The sequence below is a fragment of the Balaenoptera borealis genome (assembly GCF_965194805.1).
Source record: "Balaenoptera borealis genome assembly, chromosome: 6".
Taxonomy (NCBI): domain Eukaryota; kingdom Metazoa; phylum Chordata; class Mammalia; order Artiodactyla; family Balaenopteridae; genus Balaenoptera; species Balaenoptera borealis.
The window spans coordinates 47,622,399-47,650,324 of record NC_138863.1 but is presented as its reverse complement, the minus strand read 5'-3'; the positions used below and the strand labels follow the sequence as shown (position 1 = coordinate 47,650,324).

Below are 27,926 nucleotides of genomic sequence, written 5' to 3'. Positions count from 1 at the left end.
TCATGGCAAATTTCCAGATGTCTCTGAGTGCCTGAGGGCCCCACTTCTTGAAACCCACTTCTTGGACGAGCTGGTGAATGTCAAGGGTGTATCCTCTGGTCTCTACCTCCTTGATGGCAGAACCACCCTTCTTTGCCTGAGCCATTCTCCAGGCCCAGGTTGGAAAGGAAGAGAGTGAGGTATTGTGGGAGAGGGAAAGCATTTTTAAGTTATTGAAAACTCTTTGTGATTATTGTTGTTAATGCCAGCATCATAGTTCATTGCATAGGTGCAACATGATTTAAATATACAGGGCCCCATTTTCAGATGTTCACAACTCTTTCTTTCACTTACTTGCCATTCTAATCCATACCTAGAAAAGTATCCTACATTCAAGTATGATTATTATACATGTCATATCCTACCAATACTCACAGTTTTCATGTTTTCAGTTTTGTCATACCAGGCTATTTCATGAAGAAAGTTAACTTAGGTCTAAATAAATGTAGGGCCCCGAGAGGCGCCCTCTCCACCTGCTAAGGGATGAGAACTTGGGTACCCTATTAAAAGCAACTCCATTCTACTCCAACAGCCACTCACTGCATCTCTCTGTGATCTACTACCTGTGTGCTATTTCAAACCTTCTGCTCTAGTATTCCTGATTCCAGACTTTTGCTTGATGACTAGATTTTGTCTATTTGCCAGATTTCTTCTGATGACACCTCAGTTGCACTATCTGCCTGGATTTTCATTTTCCTTTAGATGCTGTATCTCTGTCTGCTGCATTTCCTGCAGCCTGGGTGCCAGTCTCAGCCCACTCCTGTGTCCAACATGGGCCATTCCAGGTATAACATCAGGTAATCTCCCTGAGAACTCCTGTAGTATGTTTTACGTACTTGGATGAATTTTTTTTTTTTTTTTTTATATCTCAAAGCTCTTAATTTTTATTTATTTTTTTATTTATATATATATTTTTGGCTGTGTTGGGTCTTCGTTTCTGTGCGAGGGCTTTCTCTAGTTGCGGCAAGCGGGGGCCACTCTTCATCACGGTGCGCGGGCCTCTCACTGTCGCGGCCTCTCTTTGTTGCGGAGCACAAGCTCCAGACGCGCAGGCTCAGTGGTTGTGGCTCATGGGCCCAGTTGCTCCGCGGCATGTGGGATCCTCCCAGACCAGGGCTCGAACCCGTGTCCCCTGCATTGGCAAGCAGATTCTCAACCGCTGCGCCACCAGGGAAGCCCATTGGATGAATTTTGTTCAAGTGTCTCCCACACTTGAATTTTCCAGACTCTCAGGACTTTAATACCAAGCATGATATTTTGAGGATAATTTCACTGTTTTCCTATTGGCTGGAGAGCCATATTCTACTTGTTCTGGTTGCTCAAAACTACTTTCCAGGGGCTGGCCTCTTTTCACACTCTGTTTTGCCTTGTTTCCAGATGACATTTCTAGAATATTTTGACTCTGTGTACTATTTGACCATCGTTTATGCTCTGTACTTTGAAAGCTTCTTTCCATTCCCCTAAACTATGACTTTGATTTGGACTTTGCATAACCGGCCTTCATGAGACTGAATTTGCAATATCCAAATTTAGCCTATGATATTTGACCCTTTATCCTGGAAACTGAAAACCTGTCCTAGTTTACCACCAATCTTGCTAGCTTTTTACTAATTCCCTTCCTTCCCTTAGGATTAACGTCCTTGCTCTCAATTTGTCACCTTTACAGGGGAGAGGTATATTGGTAGATCCCAACCCCTGGGTCTCTCTAGTTTGCTAGGAGCCAACCATGACAACCAAAGCTGCTATTGCATCTAGCAGGGAGAGAATCACCAAGGTAATGTGGTGATTTGCAGTAGCCCTGTCAAATTGTTGCTCTCATGAAGTGTCAACAGTCATGTCAGAGATCAATCCCAGGTGAATCCTGACAATACCAGTGATAGCATTCAGCCAATAAAGGTTTACGTTATTCAGATTCTGCTACAGTCAGCTCTCTTCTTCTCCTCCCTAACTATTCCACCAATCCTGACAAACAGGCACTTTATGGATGATTACCCCAAACTGAACAACAATGACAACTGAGAGTTTGCTCAGGTTTATTGCTCTAGAGGACTGTCCGTAACCAGATTACGGAAACACTGTTACTCTGTGCCATATCCAGGTCACGGAGCTAGATTTTTTATATCAAACTTTTCTTATGAGGTTTGTTGTATTGGCCATTTAACAAATACTTCATTGTTTTCCAGTAATACAGTCTCCAGTGTAAGGACCTATAAAGGTTATTGTTAATAAAAACTTATCATTTTGCCCTTCTTGTAGATTAGCATTATTTTGCAGGTGTTTATCTCTGCATTCCCAGGATCTCAATGCAGCTATACTCATATTGTTCCTTCCCCACTTTTTGTTATGTCTCATGAAAGCCATCTCATGCACAAAGTGCTTAAAATGTCAGCAAACACAAAGAAGAATAGAATGTGAGAGTTATGTGGTTGATGCCATATGGTAAACTGTAGTGAAATGAACGTGCTATATCTTTCTAACTAATCCTGATTACAGGGCAAGTTGTGTCTCCTCTCTTCCAAATATGCTAGAATCTCTGAAAAGGTGCTTATTAAAATCTGAATTATGCAACTAGGGGTTTAAGTGATCTTACACAGCTAACAAGGACTGGCCTTGCGTTTTCTGCTTTTTGTGTTTTGAGTGTGTGATTTGATTTTAATTTTTGTCAGGCAACCAGAACCTGGGAGAGTTAAGGGCACTAGCTTACGCTGGGCCGTCAGCGTGAAGCTGATCACACAGATAAGCAGCTCTGGAAGAATGTCTGAAGTTAGTCATCCAGTAGGGAAGGCAGTTTGGTCACCCTTTCAGGCCATAATTACATTCTATTCCAGTGACCAGTGGTAATTAATTGTACTTTGTGCCTCGTGTAAAAATAGACACATACAGGAGAAAGCACAGTGTCTGGTAAATGCCACGGGCATTCTTGGAATTCAGAATAGTTTCTTTAAATGGTGCAAAGGAAGTGGAAGCCTCGCTTTCTTCCAGAATGATATCAAGTTGTAACAGGCAGCTGACCTGTAATAGTGCCCTCCCCCCCACCCCCAAATGAGCCTTTAAGTTAGGTAACCTTTCATAACAGAAACAGAAGCTTTACAAAATAAAGCATTAACATGGCTTATATTCTCTCAGAAAACATATGAGTTGTACAGGCTACGCAAAGCTTCACCTAGATAAGCACTTTGGAAGAAAGGCAAATAAATGGGCAGACCATTTCAGATACATTGAAGAAAGCTAGAATAAAAGAGCTAGAAGAAACAACTTAATTTGATCTTTTATTTCTTGATGGAGAAACTGAATTCAAGGAAGGTATTAGGACCTGCATAAGGTTAGTGGCAGAGCTTGGATCCAACCGGGAGCCTCTGAAAGTGAATCAGGAGCTCTTTCTACAATATAATACACCCTCATAGCACAGAATGAGGAATAATTAATTTTTCCGTAGTCTAGAACTCTAGACTCTAGAGCCTAGGGGAATTCAAAAGCAGTTAACATTCTGTTTTCTTTAGGGTTAGACTTTTCATTTCCTCCTTAATTCAGACATTTTCATGCAGCTAATGGAAATAAGACTGCAGAGTCTTTTTGGTTTTTTTCTTGTTGTTTTGTTTAAAGTATTCTAGACTTTAGCCATCACAGTACTAATGACATGATTTTTGACATATCTGCATATCAACTCTACTACGTACTTTTTAAAAAAAATATTTAAATTTTATTTTAAGAGGATATATATCCCTACCATAAATGGAAAACAAAAGGAAAGAAAACAGAATCACTTGCCATAAGTAGAAGGCAACATTAGAAATGAATACAAAGCAATGTTACTAAATTCTCAGTAGATACTGTTGTCTCTCCTAGTCCAAGGCCTGCCTTCTTTGTTAAAAAAGGAAGGTTAATACAAATTAGCTCCAGTCTGAGACTTAACTTTTGTTATAATCAGAAAGACTGAAAGAAAATTGAAAAGGGAGTAAAATTCTTACTGTGATTCACTTAGATAACACTTCAAATAACCTCTTTAACCATTGGTTTACTTTGGAGAAAACTACTACAGTGAATGCATTTACTACCATTAATACTTAAAATTAAGGTCCTTTGGGATTCTATTATTCCATGCAAGAACTATAAGAGGCAGTATCACATAGTGGAGTCCCTGGATATATTTAAGTACATGGTAGCTAAGGTATATGCAGGGTTTCACCTCTAATTTGATTTGTTTGACTTCATATCCTGGCTTTACTACCAATTATCTGTGTGACCATGGACAAGTCATTGTTCTCTAAGCTTCAGTTTCTTCATCTTTAAAATTGGAGTAGTGATAGTATTTGTTGGGGTGGTTACAAAGCTTTAAAGGTCTAATGCATAAAAAACACAGTGAGTGCTTAATAAATGTTAGCTTAGTTATTATTATATTGTACACTGCAGTGCTATACTGTGGGCTCCGTCAGAAAATGTATATAAGCCTTTCATGGCAGGAAGAGTAAATTACCATAATTTAGAACAAAAACATTTTTAGGTAGCTACTTTGTATGCAGGACAGATCAGGTTTAACTTCCTCCTCTTCATGGGAGACTTCTGCTGCCTAAGAGCCACTTTCCACCTTTCCCTCCCCAGGCAAAAGTTCTCTGAAAGGGCACACCAAGAACCCACAGTTAAATGTTTGCACAGCAACTTACCACCCACCCCCTAACTGTCTTGTTGTACCTCTTCTGAGCCAACTTTTCATCTCAGCAGATGGGCCCACCCAGGGTCATGGGCATGTGTGGGCTTCTTAAGGTTGTTTCCCAGGGCATGGTGATAACTGCTGGAGTTGGTGAGGGATGCAGGTCAAGTAAAGGTCTGGTCACAGATTCTAGAATGTTTGGGCCCAAGGGAAGGAATGGAGCAGAGAAGTGATGGAGGGTGTAAGTTAGGCATGAACAAGAGAAAAGAATGCATGATGAATCAAGTGGACCAAACAAACCCAACAACAGCAACAAAAAGCAAAAACAAAAACAAAAACAAAAAAACCCCACCAGGATAAAGTTTTAAAAGGAAAAAAAAAATCTGTCAGTAAAAAATTCAGTGTAAGGTACAAGAAACCCAAAAAGCATTCTTGGAGCTAAACGGTACTGCAGTAAAGATCGTGATTTAAGGAAGATGGCATAAAAATGGATGACACTAAAATGACATAATTAGAAGAAAAAAGAGGAAGGTATTTGGTTAAGAAGCAAGGCTTTTTATAGACATTTCCCACAGCTAACTTTATGTCAGCACCTGTCTGTTTTGTGTAAACATGTGTTATATCCATGCTATATTCTTAGTAGTAGCTTTGAAGGCATGCTTTTATTTTTGTTGACACCTTTGTGTGAAAAACAACAAGAACTTAAAGATTTGATTTTCTTCCCTAAGTCACATTTCCTGACTCTAGCCAAGCCTCACAAAGAGTAATGGACTGTAAATTCCGGTTTTTTCCAAGCCAGACTGAGTCTGAGGTGGTGGCTGTTTGGTTTCCATTAGAAACATTAAGAGAAATAAATTATTTTGGACTCATGGGAAAATGTGTGTTACAGATATAAAATTTCCAAATTTGGAAAATATTTGGTGATCTAATAGTTAAAATAATAAAATCTATTGCTCTCCTCAGTTGCTTAGAAAGCATAATTGAAAGTGGACACATTGAAAAGACTGTGGTGACAATCCCTCCACACATCAGTCTCTCAAGATTACAGTTAATGTGTAATAAAGCAGCATGTCAATTTAAAACAAAAAAAAGCTTTGCCTCCCAGGTAGTTGGTAATAAACATTAACCAGCATCAAAGTGGATGCATCAAAGATGGTGGTTCTCAACACTGGCTGCACACTGGAAGCAACTGAGGAGCTTTAAAAAGTACTGACACGGGCTTCCCTGGTGGCGCAGTGGTTGAGAATCTGCCTGTCAATGCAGGGGACACGGGTTCGAGCCCTGGTCTGGGAAGATCCCACATGCCGCGGAGCAACTAGGCCCGTGAGCCACAATTACTGAGCCTGCGCGTCTGGAGCTTGTGCTCCGCAACAAGAGAGGCCGCGATAGTGAGAGGCCCGCGCACCGCGATGAAGAGTGGCCCCCACTTGCCGCAACTAGAGAAAGCCCTCGCACAGAAACGAAGACCTAACACAGCCATGAATGAATGAATAAATAAATAAATGAATAAATAAAAATTAAAAAAAAAAAAGTACTGACACGTGGCTCCCACCCCCCACAATTCGGATTTAACTTGGATGGGATACAGTTTGGGCATCAAGAGTTTTCAAATCTCCTCAGCTGATTCTAATGTGAAGCAAAGTTTGAGAAACACTGAAAACTTTGCCACTGTGGGCCCAGGGACCAGCAGCATTGCTATCACCTGGGAGCTTGTTAGAAATGCAGAATGTCAGGCCCACCTCAGGCTGCTGAACTGGAATCTGAATTTTGCCAAGATCCCCACATGGCCTAAATGTACATTAAAGTCTGAGAATCAATGCTCGAAGGAATTCTCGTCTTTGATAATTTTTTCTTTCTATAATGTTAGACAGTAATTACATGATTAATAAAAGATGAAAGAAAAATGGCTCAACTTTTCTTCTCAAAAACTCAGGAAACAGACTTTCATATCTCTGACATTCTGCAGATAATAAAATGTGGATGATATGAAGTAAGATCCATGTTTGTAGGGTTGCCAGATAAAATATGGGATGCCTGGTTAAACGTGAATTTCAGATAAGCAATTTTTTTTTTCAAGTGAAAGTGGGTTACGAATATTGCATGGAATATACATATACTAAAAAAAGTATTCATTGTTTATCTGAAATCCAAATTTAACCGGGCATCCTGTATTTTTATTTGCTAAATCTGGTAATCCTACATATATTCCCAGGAGCGTCTCTTTGCTCTCTAGGCTCTCAGGAATAAAGGGGAAATGATACCATAAATGGCCAAGTGGCTGTCTAGACTGATTGACTGTAATGTTGTTTCTCATCCCGCCCAGACAGCCAGGACTGTGACTTCCCTAAACTGGACTGATGACTCACCCAACTGGGAGAGTAATGGGAAATTTACTTGCTGATTCAGGAAGACATAAAACTTGGCAAACTTTTCCTTCAGCCTAAACCAAAAGAAAAAAATTTCCAAAGCAAATGTTAAATACGGTACAATATATGAAAACACTTTAACTTGAGGCAGCAGCAAATTCAAGAGCTTGTAATAGCATGTTTTCCATTAGTTGACTAAAAGACATATTCATGGTTTGTTCCACCATTGCACTCAGAGGTTGGTATTTTTCTTAAGAATTACTGCTACTTAAGCCCCCTCAGAGGCCACTCTCCAAGAATACATTTTAGATCCGTTTTCTCAATACTGCATGTAGTTTGCAAATAAAGTAGCACATTTTTGAGCAGAGATGGGGGTGTGGATTTGATGGCTACCCTCCCTTTGTCACTGACTCACAACAGGCTTTGCAACTATAGGCAAAGCTGATATCTCAGTCCTTCCTCCTGGAATGGTTATTTAGTTTTACACTCTGTACCTAATTTCTCAGGTTGTCTTTAATCCTTCTCCATTCTGTCCTACAATTTTACTATTTTAAATTAAGACCACTTGTTATCAAAATCACTGAAAGATTAGCTTTGGTAGAAGAGGAAACTAAATTTACATTAGCCAATTCTGACCTTTTGGTTTTTAATTTGGAAAATTTTTGATCAGAAAAGTCTGAATAAAATAGCTGTGAAAAATATGCAATATTAATGATTTTTAAAAAATAATTCCATAGTTGATTTTGAGTAGGTTGAAAACGTGAGTGTAGATACCAACACTTTTTTTTGACAATCCTAGTTTCAGGACCTGAAAGCAAATCAACTTTTTTCTAGCAAATGCAGGCAGAAACTTCCATTTAAAAGCAAAGCCCACGAATAATATATTCCAGAAGTTTCAATCTCTGCAGACATGATGATGAAGGCTGAAAGTGTTAATTACCTCATATATACTTAGCAATACACTATGGTGTGTTGGGGGAATATAGCTATAAATGCTTTGCAACTCTTCTATCAAAAAATGAAATCAATTTCCCATACTTTGAACCTGGTCTGGCCTTGTAACTTGCTTTGACTAATAGAAGTGGCAGAAATGATGTGCCAGTAAAGCCTAGGCCTCAGGAGAGCTTGCAGCTTCCACTTTTGCCCTCTTGGAACACTGCCTTGAGAATGCCATGTAAAGAAGCCACCCCTAGTTTGAGGAGCCAAGTGGAGGATGAAAAGCCACAAGAAAAGAGAACTGAGGCACCCCACTGCCAGCCAGCACCAACTGACAAATATGTGAGTGAGGCCATTTTGGACCTTCCAGGCTAGAGTGATGTTGCATGAGTGAGCCCAGGAGAAACTGCTGGTCAACGCACATAGAATCATGAGAAGTAATAAATCATTGCTTTAATCCACTATGTTTGGGGGTAGGGGGAGGATTGCTACTTAACAATAAGTAACTAAAACTCCCAAAGGAAATTGTTAAAAAAGGCACGTCCCAGGTCTCCTCTCCAGAAATTCTGATTTAGTAGGCCTGGCTTGGGATTCTGATCACACTTTTTACACGAGGACCCCAGATGAAGGTGATCCTCAGACCAGCCTTTGAGAAAATGTCCTAGTGAGATTTCCTTCAGCACAGAGCAGGCCTGAGGCAGGCGGCCACATAATTGTGCATCAGCCCTGCAAATAGTGCTCTTGCATTTGTGCAGTGCACATTTACATCAACATATGCAATGGCCAGGTACAGATAGAAACTTTTTTTTAATGTTTGCATAAAAAGATAGACTATATATATATGGCTATAGATACATATATTTGTTATATATATAACATAAAATAGAAATCAAAAATGTTATTTTTATGCTTCCCCATTTGCCTAATATGGATTGATTGAGGAGGGGGTTGAATAGGGAAGCAGTAATAGCACAGACCTCCTGGGGGAACAAAAATTTAGTGGGAGATTTTTGAATGAAACTGATATGGGCTAAAGTCTCTTTTTTAAAAAAATTATTAGTACCTTTAATTATTATTTATTTATTTATTTATTTTGGCTGTGTTGGGTCTTCGTTTCTGTGCGAGGGCTTTCTCTAGTTGTGGCAAGCGGGGGCCACTCTTCATCGCGGTGCGCGGCCCTCTCACTATCGCGGCGTCTCTTGTTGCAGAGCACAGGCTCCAGACGCGCAGGCTCAGTAGTTGTGGCTCACGGGCCCAGTTGCTCCGCGGCATGTGGGATCTTCCCAGACCAGGGCTCGAACCCGTGTTCCCTGCATTGGCAGGCAGATTCTCAACCACTGCGCCACCAGGGAAGACCCTGGGCTAAAGTCTTGAAGTAAGAGGGTAGGTATTTTTTAAAAAGCAGCAAAATTGAGGCAGAAAGAGAAAAAGAGTGTGCAGGTTTCTTAGAGCGTCGTGAAAGGAGGAGGCAGGAGAATAGGAAAGACGGATGCTCAGGGAGGTTTATCTGAGGAGCAAGACCAACTGCAGGTGAATATCCTGAAACTACTCCAGAAAGACAAAGGCGAATCTGCTACCTAGAAACAGCTGAGTCTTTTACTTATGTGTACGTCCCGCGATGGGTGCGTCATGAACCCTAGCAGGTGTGAGTCTTTAAAGCCTTAGCTTTATTCGGTTGTCCTGGATGATGGTGATCCTCGGAGCGACTGGGTCCTGCTTTTATCCGTCTCATATATGTGATTTCTGCTAACGTGCCATTGGAAGAAAGGGTTCCACTGCCAGGAAACATTTGAAAACCAAGGAGTTAAAGCATGAAGGCAATGTTATTTAATTGAAGAGAAAGATTATCAGACCAGTGATATTTTAGTTTCTGACATTGCTGCTTCTCAGTGGCAGATATAGTCAAATTCAGTCTTCGTATGGTTCTCTTTTGTTCTCAGGAGGTGATGGGAACTCATAAAACCTTCAACAACTGCCATCTCCCTGGGTCCTGTGGTGAGTTCAACCTGCATTTTCTTTGCCACAGTGAAAGTGAAATAACTTGTGGTGAAAACTCCAATTTCTTGTATAGTAACATAACTTCTCCTCTGATGTCTCCCTTTTTAGGAGCTGTTTGTGAAACTTAAGTTGCTGAAATAGAGTAAGAAAAAAATTATAGATACGTACAGAAAGTTGTCATTGAAGATCCTTCCTGGCTTTTTATGGGCTTGAAGCCTCTGTGACACTCACCAAATTATGATTTTTCCCCCTTTCTCTTGGGAAACAAGTAGAATTAACTGTCACTCTTAGGAAATCACATAAACATACGTGTGCGTTTGCCTAGAACATAAATTATACATATTGTAATAAGGGAAAATATATAGTATTTGTGTAATTACAGTGAGAATCTTTTTGTTTATAAATTATGATAACTTGCAACTTAACACATCTGTATTTATCAGGATTGGCTAGGATATATTTCAGTATCAAATTAACTCACAAATCTCAGTGACTTAACCCAGCAAAAGCTTGTATTTCACTCTATTGCATGAGACACATTTAGTAAAAATATGTGATACAAACATCAGGTTTTTTATTTCTTTCTATATACCAAGATAGCATGAGTAGAAAATAACACAAATTATGCTTTCTGGCCAATAAAATGCCTATGAAAATAATGATAAGTTTTTCTGTCAAGGCTAAAACAAATTGTCTCTAAATATAGTAGCAACCAATGTGTGGTGAGGACAACAAACAATTTTCAAGCCATCATAGCCACAAAAGTAAGATTAACTGAGGGAATGACTTGTTAGACTGACATAGTTTTCAGTGTCTAAAGACAAATTTGTCATTTATCATGTAAAGAAAAAGTTTTAAACCAACATTGCCTTTGACCACCACAAAAATATTACGCCAATGATCAAGTAATTTTCACATGCAGTTTAAAACTAACAAAACCAGATTTATATAACAATAAGGACTGGGGGAATATTTAAATTTTATAATTGAGATAACTGATTAATATTGGAATTAAAAATTGGGGGCACATGTGGGGATATTTTCCTGTATATAAATACTAAGATTTATATGGGACAAACTCCTTGAGGACAGGACTTGTTACTTATCACTCCACAGTGGGCAGATGTATTTATATGCTTGATTGTATCCCTTTCTTTGCAGAACTACCCTTCCTCCATCCCGAATCATTAAGGACATCCTATCTACTACAGTGCTGTGCCACACCCTTGCTACAGGAGTGATTATGTGACCCAGGCAGGGCCGATCCTAATATCTCACTCCTCTGAACACAGTGATTGGTTCAGGGGTAAGTAATAATTATAAACAGAGCCAATAAGAATCATTGCCTGGAGCTGATATACTGGTTTGAGAAGTAGGCAGTTTTTTTAGCTAGGATGGGATTGCTAAACTATGACACATAGTCTGAGATCATGGATAACTATCTTCCCTCATCAACTGGGGAGCCTGAAGCAGTAGGAGAGGAGAAGACTAAAACAAAGAAGGAAGTAGAGCTGGAAAAGGAAGAGGCAGAAAAAAGGGAGGGTGTGGTGCGGGGAAAACACCACATTCCCCGGGAATTTTGTTGTGTTTGAAGCCAGAACCGACCCTGAGCTTCCTGTTATGTGAACCAATCCATTTTCTTTCTGCTTTGGCTCATGTGAGCTGGGTTATTGTCACTTGCAATTGAAATGGTCCTGACAAACACTTCATTTTTAGAAGCCCTGTAGGATCTGCCATGTGGCCATGGTATCTTACATATAGTACTGAGTCAGTAAAGGTTTATACTCAATGAAAGCATAGATGAATCTATCTTCCGGCATCATTGAAAGGTGTTGTAGGTGCCATCACATAATTTTGTGAAAATAATTATTGTTGTCTACTTGCTTTTTTTTTTTTTAACATCTTTATTGGAGTATAATTGCTTTACAATGGTGTGGTAGTTTCTGCTTTATAACAAAGTGAATCAGTTATACATATACATATGTTCGCATATCTCTTCCCTCTTGCATCTCCCTCCCTCGCACCCTCCCTATCCCACCCCTCTAGGTGGTCACAAAGCACAGAGCTGATCTCCCTGTGCTATGAGGTTGCTTCCCACTATCTATTTTACGTTTGGTAGTGTATATATGTCCATGCCACTCTCTCACTTTGTCACAGCTTACCCTTCCCCCTCCCCATATCCTCAAGTCCATTCTCTAGTAGGTCTGTGTCTTTATTCCTGTCTTGCCACTAGGTTCTTCCTAACCTTTTTTTTTTTTTCCTTAGATTCCATATATATGTGTTAGCATACTGTATTTGTTTTTCTCTTCTGACTTACTTCACTCTGTATGACAGACTCTAACTCCATCCACCTCACTACAAATAACTCAATTTCGTTTCTTTTTATGGCTGAGTAATATTCCATTGTATATATGTGCCACATCTTCTTTATCCATTCATCCGATGATGGACACTTAGGTTGCTTCCATGTCCTGGCTATTGTAAATAGAGCTGCAATGAACATTTTGGTATATGACTCTTTTCGAATTATGGTTTTCTCAGGGTATATGCCCAGTAGGGGGATTGCTGGGTCGTATGGTAGTTCTATTTGTAGTTTTTTAAGGAACCTCCATACTGTTCTCCATAGTGGCTGTATCAATTTACATTCCCACCAACAGTGCAAGAGTGTTCCCTTTCCTTCACACCCTCTCCAGCATTTATTGCTTCTAGATTTTTTGATGATGGCCATTCTGACCGGTGTGAGATGATATCTCATTGTAGTTTTGATTTGCATTTCTCTAATGATTAATGATGTTGAGCATTCTTTCATGTGTTTGTTGGCAATCTCTATATCTTCTTTGGAGAAATGTCTATTTAGGTCTTCTGCCCATTTTTGGATTGGCTGGTTTGTTTTTTGGATATTGAGCTGCATGAGCTGCATGTAAATTTTAGAGATTAATCCTTTGTCAGTTGCTTCATTTGCAAATATTTTCTCCCATTCTGAGGGTTGTCTTTTCATCTTGTTTATGGTTTCCTTTGCTGTGCAAAAGCTTTTAAGTTTCATTAGGTCCCATTTGTTTATTTTTGTTTTTATTTCCATTTCTGTAGAAGGTGGGTCAAAAAGGATCTTGCTGTGATTTACGTCATAGAGTGTTCTGCCTATGTTTTCCTCTAAGAGTTTGATAGTGTCTGGCCTTACATTTAGGTCTTTAATCCATTTTGAGTTTATTTTTGTGTATGGTGTTAAGGAGTGTTCTAAATTCATACTTTTACATGTACCTGTCCAGTTTTCCCAGCACCACTTATTGAAGAGGCTGTCTTTTCTCCACTGTATATGCTTGCCTCCTTTATCAAAGATAAGGTGACCATATTTGTGTGGGTTTATCTCTGGGCTTTCTATCCTGTTCCATTGATCTATATTTCTGTTTTTGTGCCAGTACCATACTGTCTTGATTACTGTAGCTTTGTAGTATAGTCTGAAGTCAGGGAGCCTGATTCCTCCAGCTCCATTTTTCGTTCTCAAGATTGCTTTGGCTATTCGGGGTCTTTTGTGTTTCCATACTGTCTACTTGCTTCTTTAACTCAACTTCAAGAAAAAAAATTATCTTCTTCTTTAAAGTTCCATTTCCTTGGTGTAACATTGGATCCTTACAGTACAACTGAATTCTTTTTTTAAAAAAATTTTTTATTGGAGTATAGTTGATTTACAATGTTGTGTTAGTTTCAGGCGTACAGCAAAGTGCATCAGTTATACATATACATATATCTTGAATTCTTAATTAATGTACCCATCTCTCTCTCTCTCTATATATATATATATCAAGCTATTTTCAATCACTTTTAAAATCTGTAGTTTTCATTTTTATATGATTTTTTCCCCCCAAATGTCTGTGTCTGTCATGCCATTTTCTAGTGCTCATGAACTTTTCCGATTGGAGACCACATTGTAAGTGGTTGTGAGATTCTCATACATGTTTATAAAATCTTATTTAACCCATATTGTTTATGGCTATAATTTAATGGAAGGATAAATTCTCTTCAAGAGTTTTGCCTTCTAGTTGCCGTAACACCTTTTATTAATTTTATGACCATGGCCAAGTCTTCTCTGAAACTACTTTATAGTAATATACAGTTATATAGCATATGTTGTTATATGAAAAAGAGAAAATTTTACTTCAAAATGTGGAAGTAGAATCCTTTTTTAGGGTAAGAAGTTTTTTATACTTACTTTTTTATTTGAAATTTTGAGTCTGGCAATATAAGTCCAAACATCTGAAAAGCTAGGGCAAAACAGAGAAGACTGAACTGCTCAGAATGAAAAAATGAGGGAGACTTAGACATGGCCTTGGCACAGAATGAAGAAATGGGGGTTTGGGAATGAGGCGAAGAGAAAGAAGAGGGCCTGGTGGAGGTGGGTGCGAACATGATGGGAGGTTGGGAATCTGAGAAGGGGACACAGGTAGGAAGAAGCCACAGTAGGAATGCTGAGGGCTTTAAAGAACAGGGTTATTTAATGTTCACCTGTAACACAGCCCCTTCCACTATTACCCTACAACTTTCTACAGAATTCTGCTACATGTAACTACCTTGCATTTAGGTTGCTTTGTGGAATCAATGTAAAAGGGACTGTGTTCCATGTTTGCGTGTATATGCAGGGTTGAATGAACAGACCAGATGCAGGACTGAGGTACAAGTGAGACTGAGAACTCCATATAGGCTGAAGCTCCTTTGAGAATCCTGGGAAACATTGGGAAAGAGGCTGGCAATAGTAGGAATTACTTATAGCTCACCAGATGCACATCTCACATGTGCAAGTAATATCACTTTACTTTAAAATCGACTTGAATCTGATTCAGAACCCTTATTGCTCCTGCATGACACCATCAATTTCTGTGGCTTTGCTCCATCCAAGCAGAGAGATCTCTGGTGAATCTGGAATTTCCAGCATTTAGGTACGGTCTCCACAGCCTGCTACCTAGACATCATATTTGAAGATGAGAGAGGTGTCCCAGAAGGGAAGGGTTATTGAAGGTAGTAAGAGGAAAATCAAGAAGGTTGGAAATATTAATGCCAGAGCAGATTCAGTTTTTTTTTTTTTTCACTGCATTTGGCACATTGTAGTTCTGCAATGACTAAATTAATGCCTTGGTTAATTCCAGATATTAGAAACAGGGAAATTTGGGTGCAGAATGGAGAAGAAAACTGAGAAGAAATAAAGTTTAACTGCTCATTTTTGCAGCTATGGTGATATAAAGTTGGAAGGGAGTTTAGAATCCATCAAATTCAATTCTTTCACCTCCTTGAATACCATTTATAACTATACTCTCCAGTTCGGGAGCCATTAGCCACATGTGGCTATTAAAATTAAACAAAATTTGAAATTTAACTTCTCAGTCATACTAGCCACATTTCAAGCGTTCAGTAGTCACATATGGCTAATGTAAGTATTTGAGACAGTAGAGATACAGAATATTTCCATAATTGCAGAAAGGTCGAATATTTCCATAATTGCAGAAAGGTCTATTATATCCCTATCAAATGGTCATCCAGCCTTAGCTTAAATTCTTTTTATGAATGTCATTCACTATTGCATTTTGGGTCAGACATAATTGTTAGGTTGTCCTTGAAGTTTTCTTCCATATATTTATCCTAGATATTTTACACGTATGAAAATATTTATTCTCTATAGGAAGCATTTTATTACAATAACTGTTCAAAATTTTTGTTAATGATAAGGATATTCTGAACTGAAATAGAATAACTAACCTGAAATATTTAGAATAAAAAAGTTAACTCAGTTTCTTAAAGAATCTCATTTCTGCTTAAAGAGTAGCATTATTGTAACTATCTCCATAATAGTAGTTTATTTTTTCAAAACTCAAAAGAAAAACTAACTATGGAAATGCCTTTATGCTTCACAAAAATGCTGAACACGTACCAAAACTTTTATTTAATTCTTTTGTGTTTCTATGAGCTAAACCTAATACAATTATGTGATTAAGAGCTCTGTATCTAACTCCTTTCTGAATGCAATCATTTCCTATTAAATCCAGATATTTAGCATTTCATGAAAATCCCCTGGCACATTTCCATAATGACTGAAAGGTGGAAATCTTTAATTAGTCTTCAAGTTTTTAGAGGAAGTATGAGTGGAGAGTTTAGAAAAACCCTCAAATGACTCATTTAAAAGGAACAAAATAGGTGAGGACACCAACCCATCTAAAAGAGTATTGCTCACAAGAACTTAATTCATACTTGTTTTATTAATACCAACAGTTGAACGAGCTTCCACAGGGCATACAAAACTCTATTAGGCACTAAAAAAGTGAACCAACCCTGCTTTCTGTAAATAATAATAACCTTGTATCATCAAGAAAGCTGTCAATACTTTTGTTTTAGTTACTTTAAAAAGTAGGAAGAGTGGTCAATATATCTAGAACAATTTCTGTCAAAATAGGGTAAGAATCCAAATGTTTGGTACTCAAAATTTAAATCTGTTGTTTGAGGAATTAAGGTGGGTATATCAGTTAGGATTAGGTTAATCACGGTATAACTGAAAACCCTTGTAGTATCTATTTAAACAAAGATAGAGGCATATTTTTTCTCTTACATAATAGAGAGGTTACTCTCTAAGACAGAAATGATGGGTCCGTGGTTATCAGAAACCCAGACTTTCTGCTCTGTAATTCTTAAATCATGACCTTCATTACCAAATATACCTCCTCTTGTTTGCAGTGAGGCTGCTGCAGCTCCAACCAGCACACCCATGTCCCAGGCATCAGCTGTAAAGAAACTGTAGAGGAAAAAGGGCTCCTGATAGTTAAGCTAGCCCTCTTCTAAGAGGTTTCCTAGTAGCTCCACATTGACAACTTCTACTGACATCTTCTGGTCATCTATAAGGGAGCTGGGAAATGCAGGGTTTTTTGTCTTTGTTTTTCCCAGTTAGACACATTATTGCCATTACACAATATAGGAGTGTTACCAAAGGGGACAATGAATATTTGGTTGGTAGATAGTGGTCTCTGCTGGAGCAGGTGGTTTATCCCATCCCTGTGTTATACTTCCATTGTTGGACAGGTCACACTTTATCCAGTTATTTATATAGGAGACAGAGTTGTGTTGCAGTAAAGAGCATAGACTGTAACTAGACCGATCCTGTGTCCCAGTTTGCCCTAGATAGTTCTGGTGCATAGCTGTTGAACCAGTATAATTATATCACTATCCCCATTACTCTCTAAAAAGTGTCCCCGTTGGACAATAAATTATATGATTACTTTAGCTATAACTGACTGGCTGAAACACCTTTAACACTTCCTAGCTCTGTGACCTTAGCACATTACATAACTTCTCTAAACTCTGTGTCTTAATTATCTATTGCTGAGTAACAAATGTATTGGCTCAAAGCAGCAAATATTTATTATCTCACAATTTCTGTGGGTTAGTAATTATACCACAGCTTAGATGGATAGTTTCTGGCTCAGGGCGGGGTGTCCCTCTTCAGGTTAGATGTTGGCAGGGGCTGCTAGCATCTGAAGGACTTGACTGGGAAGAAGGAGCCACTTTGAAGGTGACTCACTCACATGGCTATTGGGAAGAGGCCTCAGGTTCTCACCATGTGGTCTTCTCCATAGGGCAACTTGTAAATTCCCACCACAAGGCATCTGGCTTCCCATCTGGAAGAGCAAAAAGACACCTTTTATGACCTAGTCAACAAAGTTGCACGGTCACTTTTTTTTTTTATCCTATTCATTGCAAACAATTCACAAGATTCAGACCACACTCAAGGGATGGGGTATTAGGCTCCACCTCCTGAAGGGAACATACTTTAACATCGCCACCCTTGTTTTCCTCTGTAAAATGGGGTAAAATTACCCACATGCAGTAATCGTATTGTTATGAAGAGGTGCAATCCATATAAAACATTTTAATACAGCACTTGGCAAGTAGTGAAATATGTCCCTTAATTATTAGCTAATTTTATTTACTTGAGTATTTGCCTAATTAAACTGTAGGTTCCTGGCAGGGGGGTTCATGTCTGTTTTGTTTTGGTAATTCAAGCTCCAATTGCAGTGTTGGGCATATAGAGGGCACTTAATAATAAATATTTGATGAATAAATGAATGATTAACTAGTCTTTAATAAGACTAGTTAAGTGGAATGTTTCTGAAAGTGGAAAGAAAATGCAATAGTCATGTGAATGAATTTATGTTTTATTTGTGTTAAAAATCAGATTTTCACAGCTGTTTATATAATAGAACGTGAAAAAGTGCATACTAGTGTAGTGTGTACTGTTATATAATTTTAATATTATTCACTAATATAAAATGCTGTTGTAGCGGGAGTTCCCTGGCAGTCCAGTGGTTAAGACTTGGTGCTTTCATTGCCGTGGGCCTGGGTTCGATCCCTGGTTGGGGAACTAAGATCCCACAAGCTGTGTGGTGCTGCCAAAAAAAACATTAAAAAATTAAAAACAAAAAATGCTATTGTAGGATTACCTTCTTATGTTTTTGATATTAAAGTTTCTTCTGCAAAATTGTGTTTTGTAGACATATATCTAGCTATGTCTTTTAGCGACATGGAGATGATTTTTTTTTCGTTTTTTTGGAGATAATTTTTAATAAGAAAATAACAATCATTTAGATGACATTACTAAACAATAGTAGGATTAAATCATGTATCTAAGGAAAAGAATTTCAGGACCTATACATACATATGTATTATACAAATACTGTGTTTTGTCATTAATGACACATCTTCTTGCCATTTTTTCCAAGAAATAAACGTATGCGGGACTTTGTAGACTTTTTTAAAGATCTTCTGATTATGAGTGTTTAAATTTATCATAAATCTGACGGAAAAATGAATTAGAGGTTTTGGGAATTCCCTGGCGGGCCCTGGTTCAATCCCTGGTTGGGGAACCAAGATCCCACAAGCTGCATGGCACAGCCCAAAAAAAAAAAAAAAAGAATTAGAGGTTTTGGTTTATAATCTCCAGTAAAAGTAAGGCTACATTTATACTAAATGATTAGTAGGAGGAAAGCATTAGCAATCATCTATCAAGGGCCAAAAACATTTAAACTTATACCACGATTCCTTCTATGACTCGTGACATTAAAAAAAACAGTGATTTATAAAAAAATTCTATGGTTTTTATGTATTATTTTTTAAAAATATGTTTGCTAATTCTGAATATACTACAAACACTTTCCTCTCTGTATCTAAGCGTCTAATTTGACTTTCCAATGATTGAAGAGTAGCAGACAGCATTACCCTCTTCCACACATGGATTTTTTTTCTTGTATTATATGTGCTGTACTGAGAAATGTGATCTATTTCTTAGCACACATCAGAGTACACATCAACACTTTAAGCCTTAAAAAAAAAAATTAAATCCCCTTAAGTAGTTATAATGTAAGAGGAGTCTGTAATATTTAATTAGTTTAAATGGAATAATATGCATGATCTTCCTTTTACATTTTTACATGTTGATCATTTGAAGGGAAATTCTGAAAACCATCAGGCGTGTCCTTGGAGTAAAGAATGCCTATCATGAAAGTAAAGTGGTTTTTCACAAAGAGATGCAGAGAACTCCAAGAGTGCACAGGACGTTTCTTGCTATTGATGATTAATTTTTATCTCCTTCATAAACTCCATATCCTAATCCCAAATTGCAACAAGGAATGAAAAACAGCTACTCTTCTAGATGAAGTTAGTAGCTTAATCCCATTTCCTTGCTACTTATAAAATGAATCTATTAGATATCCTTGGACTTTCCTACTTCTTTTTTTTAAATAAATTTATTTATTTATTTATTTATAATTTATTTATTTTTGGCTGTGTTGGGTCTTCGTTTCTGTGCGAGGGCTTTCTCTAGTTGCGGCGATCGGGGGCCACTCTTCATCGCGGTGCGCGGGCCTCTCACTGTCGCAGCCTCTCTTGTTGCGGAGCACAGGCCCCAGACGTGCAGGCTCAGCAGTTGTGGCTCATAGGCCCAGTTACCCCGCGGCATGTGGGATCTTCCCAGACCAGGGCTCGAACCCGTGTCCCCTGCATTGGCAGGCAGACTCTCAACCACTGTGCCACCAGGGAAGCCCAGACTTTCCTACTTCTTGAAAAGTACATCATTCATTCATTTATGCAAGACTATTTATTGACTTATTACCTTCGTGTGTTCAATTTAAGGTCACAATTCCTTTTTTATTCACACTTTCATTCATTTATCCTTCAACAAATACTTCTTGGTTTCTTGCTATTCAGTAAGAACTGTGCTGGGCACTGGGCATTTAATGATGGGTAAGATCAACACAGTCATTGCAATTTTATTTGTCAAGTATACCTCAATAAAGCTGGGGGGAAAAAGATCAACATGTCCGCTTCTCCCGTGGAATTTACGGACAAAATTCATCAACAGGTTCTTTGTGATTTTTTGAAATATAAATTCAGCACTGTATTCAATGTTATGGAAGAATATATAAATTATGAAAACATGGCTATTTTTAAGGAACTGATAATTTCACTAGGAAAAATCTAAGATGCCTGAATATATCAAGAATTAATATTAAATAGAATTATATTCAAATACTGTCAAAAACACCAGGAAATTAACACAGGAATAATTAAATGCTAAGTTGTGAGTGGGTTAGACTTGGAAATACAAGCCATTTTAAAGAAAAGGGAGACAATGAAGCCATGTAAAGCTCCCTGGAGAAGTCTTGCGCTGAATGCTGAAGTTTGGGTGGAATTGCGATAGGAGAGCAGGTGAAAGAATGATATTCCAGGGTGAGGAAAAAAGAACCTCAGGAACAGAGGCACAGAGGAAGGGGTGAGTGCGGCATATTTATAAGACTGGAGGAGATCTGCACAGGTGCTTACCGACCGTACTGGTACCAAAGGTTCCTGCCCAAAGTGCTTTGCTCCCTTCATGCACAGAACAAGAGCTTGTTCTGTTCACAGGCATGAAAGTTACCTATTTTGTGATTTCGATTTTGGTGCTTTGAATATCAATTTTCTAGGATATCTTCTATCATAGGTTATTCAAACCCTGAAAGTTGTTCGAGAAAGGACTCTTAAGGCAAGAGAACCAGGAAAAAGATGCTCAATAAATATGCATTTTCAGGAGGAAATATGGCTGAATATTTTAAATCTAAGTTTGAATCTAATAGAAACAATATGTTTTATGTATAGTTTCTTAATCCATTCACTAACTTTCTCTTCACACTTGAGGTTATGTAGTAAGGTCATTATTTTCAATTTTGGCATTCATACATGTACATTCTTAGGATTTTTATACAAAAGTAATCAATATGGTCTTTTCAGTTTGACCTTTAAGTCCCATGATATTAAAGAGAAAAGATGAAAATTTAAAAACCAGATTGTATAAGTGAGATGAATAAACTAAATGCATGTTGGAGAGAAAAGAAATATACAGATGGTGAAATGTTTTAATGTATTAATCAGACCAGATCTTAATCTTTTGACAATACATATTTTCCTTGGCTTACCAACATACTCAGTCCTGAGTGGAAAAAATCCAAAGAAGTTTCCTGGATAGTAAATATTTCTATTAAGCAATAGTCCATTTAAGTTAAATCCATTAAAAAAAAAAAGAGTTTAGAGAAGAGCTGCATTTTTGTTTTTGAAACTTCGAAAGATTAGTTATCCATGTCTTGTTCTTTAAACAAGGGAATGAAGATATCTCCACATTTTTCCCAGCATTTATCTCAAACTTCTCAAGTTTGTAACTAACTTTTCTTAGTACATGGAAAAAGTGTTCTAAATGCCACAAATAATTGATTTCCTACTGTTACGAAAATATAAATATATTACTTACAGATGAGGATGAGAAACAATTCTCCTCCTTGATATTCATGGATGTGAGCCAATTTCTCCTTAGTGGACATCATTATTCTGCCTAGTGTGGGGGAAGGAGATTTGAATGAGACCAGATGACTTTGTTCCATGGGGGCTCTCAACAACCACCCTAGTTACTCTGGGGAGGTCACTGAGGCCCCAGGTTCTCAGGGGTGGGGAGGACCTTGGAGATCATCACCAGGGCCCTTCCTTGACCACAAGGATATGGAGGTCAGAAGATGTGAAGAGATTAGAAGATGGAATATACATACAAAATTGTCTCTTCTCTTTCATATTAACATCACAAAAAATTCACTTACAACTATTTTCTTCATAATAAAACTTTAGTAGATTAAGACGATTTCTAGTCTTTACTACAATTGTTCAGTTACTCTTTTATAATTTCTTCTTAGACAAACCTTGTCAAGTTAGTGACGAATACAACCAATAATAAAGTTTGATTAAAATATTTTATTGGTAAACATGCTACAGCATGGATTAAGGGTAAAGATAATTTAAGTAAACTTTCAGATCACTTTGAATATATTACTCTTTTATCCTTGTTATTCTTGTATTGTTATATTATGTATCTTTATACCGTAAGAGGCAACTTAGTGCTAATGGGTGTGAGCTTGGAGTCAGACCATCATGCATTCAAAATCTGCCTCTGCCACACTACCTTTGTGACCTTGGAAAAATTATTCAATCTAGTAGAGAATCAGTTTCTTCATCTTTAAATTGGGCATATTAATAGAAACTACCTAACAAATGACTTTATGTATACACAAAATACTTAGCACAGTTCCCAGTACATAATGAATATACTTAATAAAAATGTTAGTTATTATTGTCTCTGAACAATGGAATTAATTCCATTGCTGTGCTCAGTGTTGAGCTCAGAGGATACAAAAGCGAAAGGCATGGTTCCCGGTAGAAGGCTTCCTAGAGGACATGATGATGCCTGATACACATCTTGAAAGAAGAGTAAGAAATAGCCAGGTAGAGGGCATTGTGTAGGTTTGTATGTGGCAGAAGGATGAAGGCTGATTGAGGAGGAGGGCTAATGTTTTCTAGGAAGATAGAGACCTGTGAACAAAGATGGCATTCTGGGGACACTGTAAATAATTAATTTAATATGTAATTGATTTAATATGGCTAAAAGTACTTTGTGAGGTGGGGAGTGGTAAGGGCATGACAGTGAGTAAGATCATGCTGGGGATGTGTCGAATGAGAAATGCAGTGAATCAAAGACAGACACCAGGACAACGCTAACATTGAAGGAGCAGATTAGGAAACAAAGCCCAGAAAGGAGACAAGTTTTCTGCCTTCCTTCTCTTCTCTTCCACACACCTAAGGGCTGGCTGGGGATCTTTTGTGATACAGAGAGGAAAAGGCAGCTCTCTGTAGGGTACAAAGAAGTAGAAATATAATGTTGTACCCATGAAACTTTTATAATGTAATAAACCAATGTTATCTCAATAAAAATAAATATAAAAAAGAAAGGCAGTACTGGGGGTGATGTGGCCAAGTAAATCTCCCTAATAAATAGCTGGGAGAGGAGAGGCAAGCGAGAGTTGGACAAAAAAGCAATGCAACAAACACTGTAGGGTCTGTTGGGTTTAGTAGATTAAGGGCTCTAGAGAAATGGAGAGTGGAAAAAGGGGATTTCAGAAGGGTTTCTGTGGATTATGAACTGAATCCTCCTTGATGTTAGCTGAAAAATAAAAATTTGAAATTCCTCTTAAATTATTTTATGGTAACTGGACTGAGCTCCTTTGATAAGAAAACTGAGGCACGTAATGATTGGAGTCATTTGCCTAGGGTCACACAACTAATTGAACTCAGGCATTTGAATTTATAGAAATCAGTAGAATCAAGATTTTAATCATAGGATAAAGCAGTAGGGGGTAAAATTCAAAGTCAAAATTCTTTTACTATTTTATTTTCTCTGTAAAAAAGTGATTATACTTAATGTCAATATATTATATAGTTGTCTTAAATTGGAAAATTGTTTATGTATTTAGTTTAAAGAGTGCCATGGGAATGGGGGAGGAGCATAGGTTTTCATCTGTAGCATAAAATACACTCTTTCCCTCTCCTATGCATACAGTACCCAGCACATTGTGGATTCTGAATAAGCACTGGCTGAATTGATATGTACTGTAATAAACTTCCTCAGTTTGCAAGGTGCTGGATACATGACTGCTCAAGCCTGACTTCTCTGTTACAAAAATGCCTGCATTTACAACCCTGGGTGCCTTAAGATACTGGCTTATCCTGGTTCACAGTCTCCTCATAGAAATGTGGTCCTCATTCATTCAAGTTTCAGGGGGCACATGCATGTTGCCATGGCTTTGGCTTTTTCCTTTTCCTGGTTTTCTCATTTCTTCCCTCCACTCCTCTTGTCTGTTAGACCTCTGTCCTGGATCAGATGTTGAGGAGTGAGAGGGCTTACTGGGTCCAGCCAGAGTTTAAACACTCTTCTGCCCTCCCTATCTGGGTGGATTTCCAAGGGGATTGGTTCTCAGGCTTTTAAGGCATAAATGACCCTTTGGGTTTGTGTGTACATACCCGTGGCCTCTCCGTGTACCACAGAACATGGTGAGGAGAAAGGTACATTTGTATTTATGCGTAAGTATTTGTGTAGGATTGCCTGTCTCACATGGTAATTTCCTTTAGGCAAGTGCTGGACCGTATCTTGTAAAACATGCCTGAGGTTTTGCTGCATATCTTTAGTCACATTTAAAAATCAAAATATATGAGGCAATTAAGTACTATATATTCAAATTAGAGACTTCAGTTTACATACATGTACCTTCACAGGGTTAAACTCAATGTGCATTGTAATTGAGTGTTAATAGTTACATTCGAAATTACTGTTCTAATACTTGTAAGTTTTTAAGATCCAAACAGTGCCATTTATACTCTGTTTTGTTCACCAAATTCTTTAGCACGTGAGACACAATATGGGGAAGTCACTTCTGTGGGCAAAGTTTACTCATCATTTCATCTCCATTCATTCATTCATTCATTCATTCAACATTTTAATGATTGCTTACTATCTGCCTGGCAAGGTGCTAGGACTTGTTAATATAAAGGAAAAGGTCAAGGTTCCTTCCTCACGCTGGCGGGAGCCTGGGCGGCGTGGAAAACACCAGCAGCAAGCAAGCCCCAAGGGACCCCAAGGTGCATATTCCTTCTTCCAACTCTAAAATCATATTTCTACCCAAATGTCCTAAATCAACCAGTTAGTTATCCGAATCATGCGACTTCCCCTAATAAACTAGGAATATGGTTTTGACTAATCTGATGTGATTTAAAACGATTTCTGCTGATTCTTTGCCTTGCCCATCCTTTCGTGGACGGCTGAAGTTCAGCTTTAATACAACTTGCCTGGAAGAGGCTGTGCTAGCATTCTGAAAGTTTATAATTAAGTTCAGTGTTTGCGTGTGGGCTAGAGTGGGGAGGAAAAAGACCATTAATTATAGAGTTTCGGTTGTGAGTGCCTGCCAGGCTTTTAAGTAGCAGAAACACGAGAAACGGATAAAGCTTTCCTCACTTTTAAATAAAAGTCGCACAGCAGTTGCCGGCGGCATTCGGGTGCCCTTGGCGCGCTGCTGGACGCGGGCGGGTTGGGACGCTTGAGCATCTCCCCCACCCCGCCACCTCCCTCCTCCCGGTCCTGGGTCTGAGGCCCTAGTCCAGGAGTGCTCCCAGAGGGCTCTGAGGGTCTGGGGCCTCGGTACAGGAGCTCTGTTCTTGGGACAGCAGGCGAGAGTGCGCACGGAAGTGCGCTCGACTTGCCCCAGGCCGAGGCCGACTCTCCTCCCCCACTTCCTCCTGCGAGTTGGCTCAGCCTCCGGGGCGGCTCCTCCTCCTGCTCTGCCTCCTCCCACTAGCCGCGGCAGCACTCCGGCTGGGGGTGCGGCGCCCAGCCCTGCAGTCCCGAGCCCGAGGCGCGGCGCTGAGCGGCCGAGCGAGAGGGAGGCGAGGGGCCGCCCGCGCTGCTGTCCCCGCCCCGCGCGCCCTGCGCCCCACTTCCCGGGCGGCCGCTCGGAAGCTCAGCCCTCCTGCCTCCCCCGGCGCTGTCCGGGACTCGCCGGGAAGCGAGCAGCTGGCAAGTTTCGGCGCGCGCAGGCGGCGGGCCGCGGGCACCGTGCGCTCCGGGCGGGGTGGCCGTGTCTCCGGGCTCGGCGCCCCGCGCGCACTTCGGCGATGGCTTCCCTGCCGCGGCGGTGGCTGCGCCTTCGCCCCCGCCGCCTCCTGCTCCTTCTCCCCGGATTCCTGCTGCCTCTTTGCGGCGCCTTCAATCTCGATGTGGACAGTCCTGCGGAGTACTCTGGCCCCGAGGGAAGTTACTTCGGCTTCGCGGTTGATTTCTTCGTGCCCAGCGCCTCTTCGTAAGTGGCCGCACTTGGAAGGGGAGTCGGCCCCCTCCCCCATCGCGCGCACCCACCCTGCGATTTCCCACAGGGAGAGATCTCTGCAAGAGATTCCGGCGCCTTTCTATCCATTCCCTCTAACCCTCCCTACCCCCACTGGGCGATTTAGGTTCTGGGTGGATGAAATACTTGGGGGAGGTGAACCCGTGCACCTCCCACCACCCAGTTCCCCCTTCTCCTCTCCTCAGAGGGAGCGCTTTGAAGCAGACCTGTGATTGAAATTAGGGGAAAGTAGGAAATCAACAAAGGCTGGTCTGGCTGGACACCGCGCCGCCTCTGCTGGTGTCCGGGACTTGGTCAATTTCATTTCCGAACTTCTTTTTCTCCCGTACCAGTTAGCCTTCCCTGTAGTCTTTTTGTTTTTTGGCTTCACAGACTTAAACACCCGTGTTTTTCGCTCTCCCTAAACAAGCCCTCCCCCATTCTTTACGCCTCTCAGTCTGATTCTGTTTCTCCTCATCTCCTTTTCCAGACATTCTGATGACTAAAATGACCATTCTGTTTAGTAAATTCATTATCAGTGTCTTATCTCTGAGACTGTCAAACCTTTGCACATTTGAGGGTGAACAGATGAATTGGATGTGTCATCTGTTCTTTTTATAGTGATTCATTATTTAGGTCATTGTTCAGAAAGAACAAGCATGTTTGCTGAGTTTTCACTCACTAAAGGTCATTTGAATACTGTAGTATTTAAGAATTCAGTTATGTTTCAAATTGGCAGCGTTTCGCGTTGCACAGGATTTGGAACAGAGTTATTGTCATTATTGGATTAAAAGTTGTCTCTGACCTTACGGAACGCTGACGTCATTCTCACCACCCCACCCCCTTTTTTAGCGTTAGAAATACTGATTTAATGTGTTCCCTGGATGTCTTCTGATGTTTAACTCTTGTTTCCAAGAGGGAGAATTGTTCTTAGAGTTCTTTCTAAGCTCGTAGAAATTGTAACAACGTATTTTTGTTTTTAATTTTTTTCTATACTTTACAGTATTTTTTTTTTTGTGGGGAGAGGGAGGATAATTTTAATGGTCAGTACTTTTTAGTACTATTTTTCCTCTTCATACATGCCTAATTTGAGGATGATCTAAATATTTTTCCATGACTGTTACAACATTCGGCAGGATGTATGCCTTTATAGTGCAGAGGATTTTAGTTGCTTCCAAGGGTGCTCTTTTGGATTTAATTTCTACAGAAATTCTAATAATTTTGAAAATATATATTGTCTTTTGTCAAGAGTTGGTACTTAGAGTAGCCAGAGTTAGCACTTAAATACTTCCAAGTGGATGGAGTGGTTTGCAAATGTGGCTCTTAATTCGGTGGCAACCCTCTGAGTTCTGTAGTGTAAAGATACATGACAAAATGATAAACTTTAAGTGTTTTTACTATGGAAAATGCAGTAATACTGAACTGTTAGCATGAGATATTTCCTATTTTTGGCTGCGAGGCTGGATGGCTAGTTTGTGATTAGTCATTATAGTTGTTGAATATACTATGACCTCACAGGTTTGTTTACATGACCTCCCACGTGGGCCTTTAATGGTAAGGTAAAATTGAACTTGGTTTGGTTTCATACAACATTTTGAAACTTTCTTCAGTGACTTTGTACTGATAGACTAGTGAGGTCTAGGTATAGCCTAAGATAAAAAATATAAATCAACTTGGAGATTAAAA

The 27,926-nt window shown here is 39.3% G+C and overlaps 1 protein-coding gene and 2 long non-coding RNA genes across 4 annotated transcripts in view; 2 read left to right on the top strand and 1 right to left on the bottom strand.

The window, feature by feature from the left end:
• Nucleotides 1–48: 48 nt before the first annotated feature.
• Nucleotides 49–6,174, top strand: LOC309631330. The gene is made up of 2 exons (XR_014246199.1): nucleotides 49–871; nucleotides 1,216–6,174. It is a non-coding gene; the product is annotated as an uncharacterized lncRNA (long non-coding RNA).
• Nucleotides 5,288–25,683, bottom strand: LOC309631334. The gene is made up of 2 exons (XR_014246203.1): nucleotides 17,547–25,683; nucleotides 5,288–10,119 (listed from the first exon to the last, which is right to left on the bottom strand). It is a non-coding gene; the product is annotated as an uncharacterized lncRNA (long non-coding RNA).
• Nucleotides 25,684–25,789: 106 nt separating this feature from the next.
• The window catches only part of ITGAV (integrin subunit alpha V), an 88,201-nt gene continuing 86,064 nt past the window's right edge, over nucleotides 25,790–27,926 (top strand). For both annotated transcript variants that reach the window (XM_082397514.1, XM_082397513.1), the window contains exon 1: nucleotides 25,790–26,216. In XM_082397514.1, coding sequence (XP_082253640.1) covers nucleotides 26,032–26,216 — 185 coding nt within the window. In that variant the 5' untranslated portion in view covers nucleotides 25,790–26,031. The remainder of the gene's footprint in view (nucleotides 26,217–27,926) is intronic.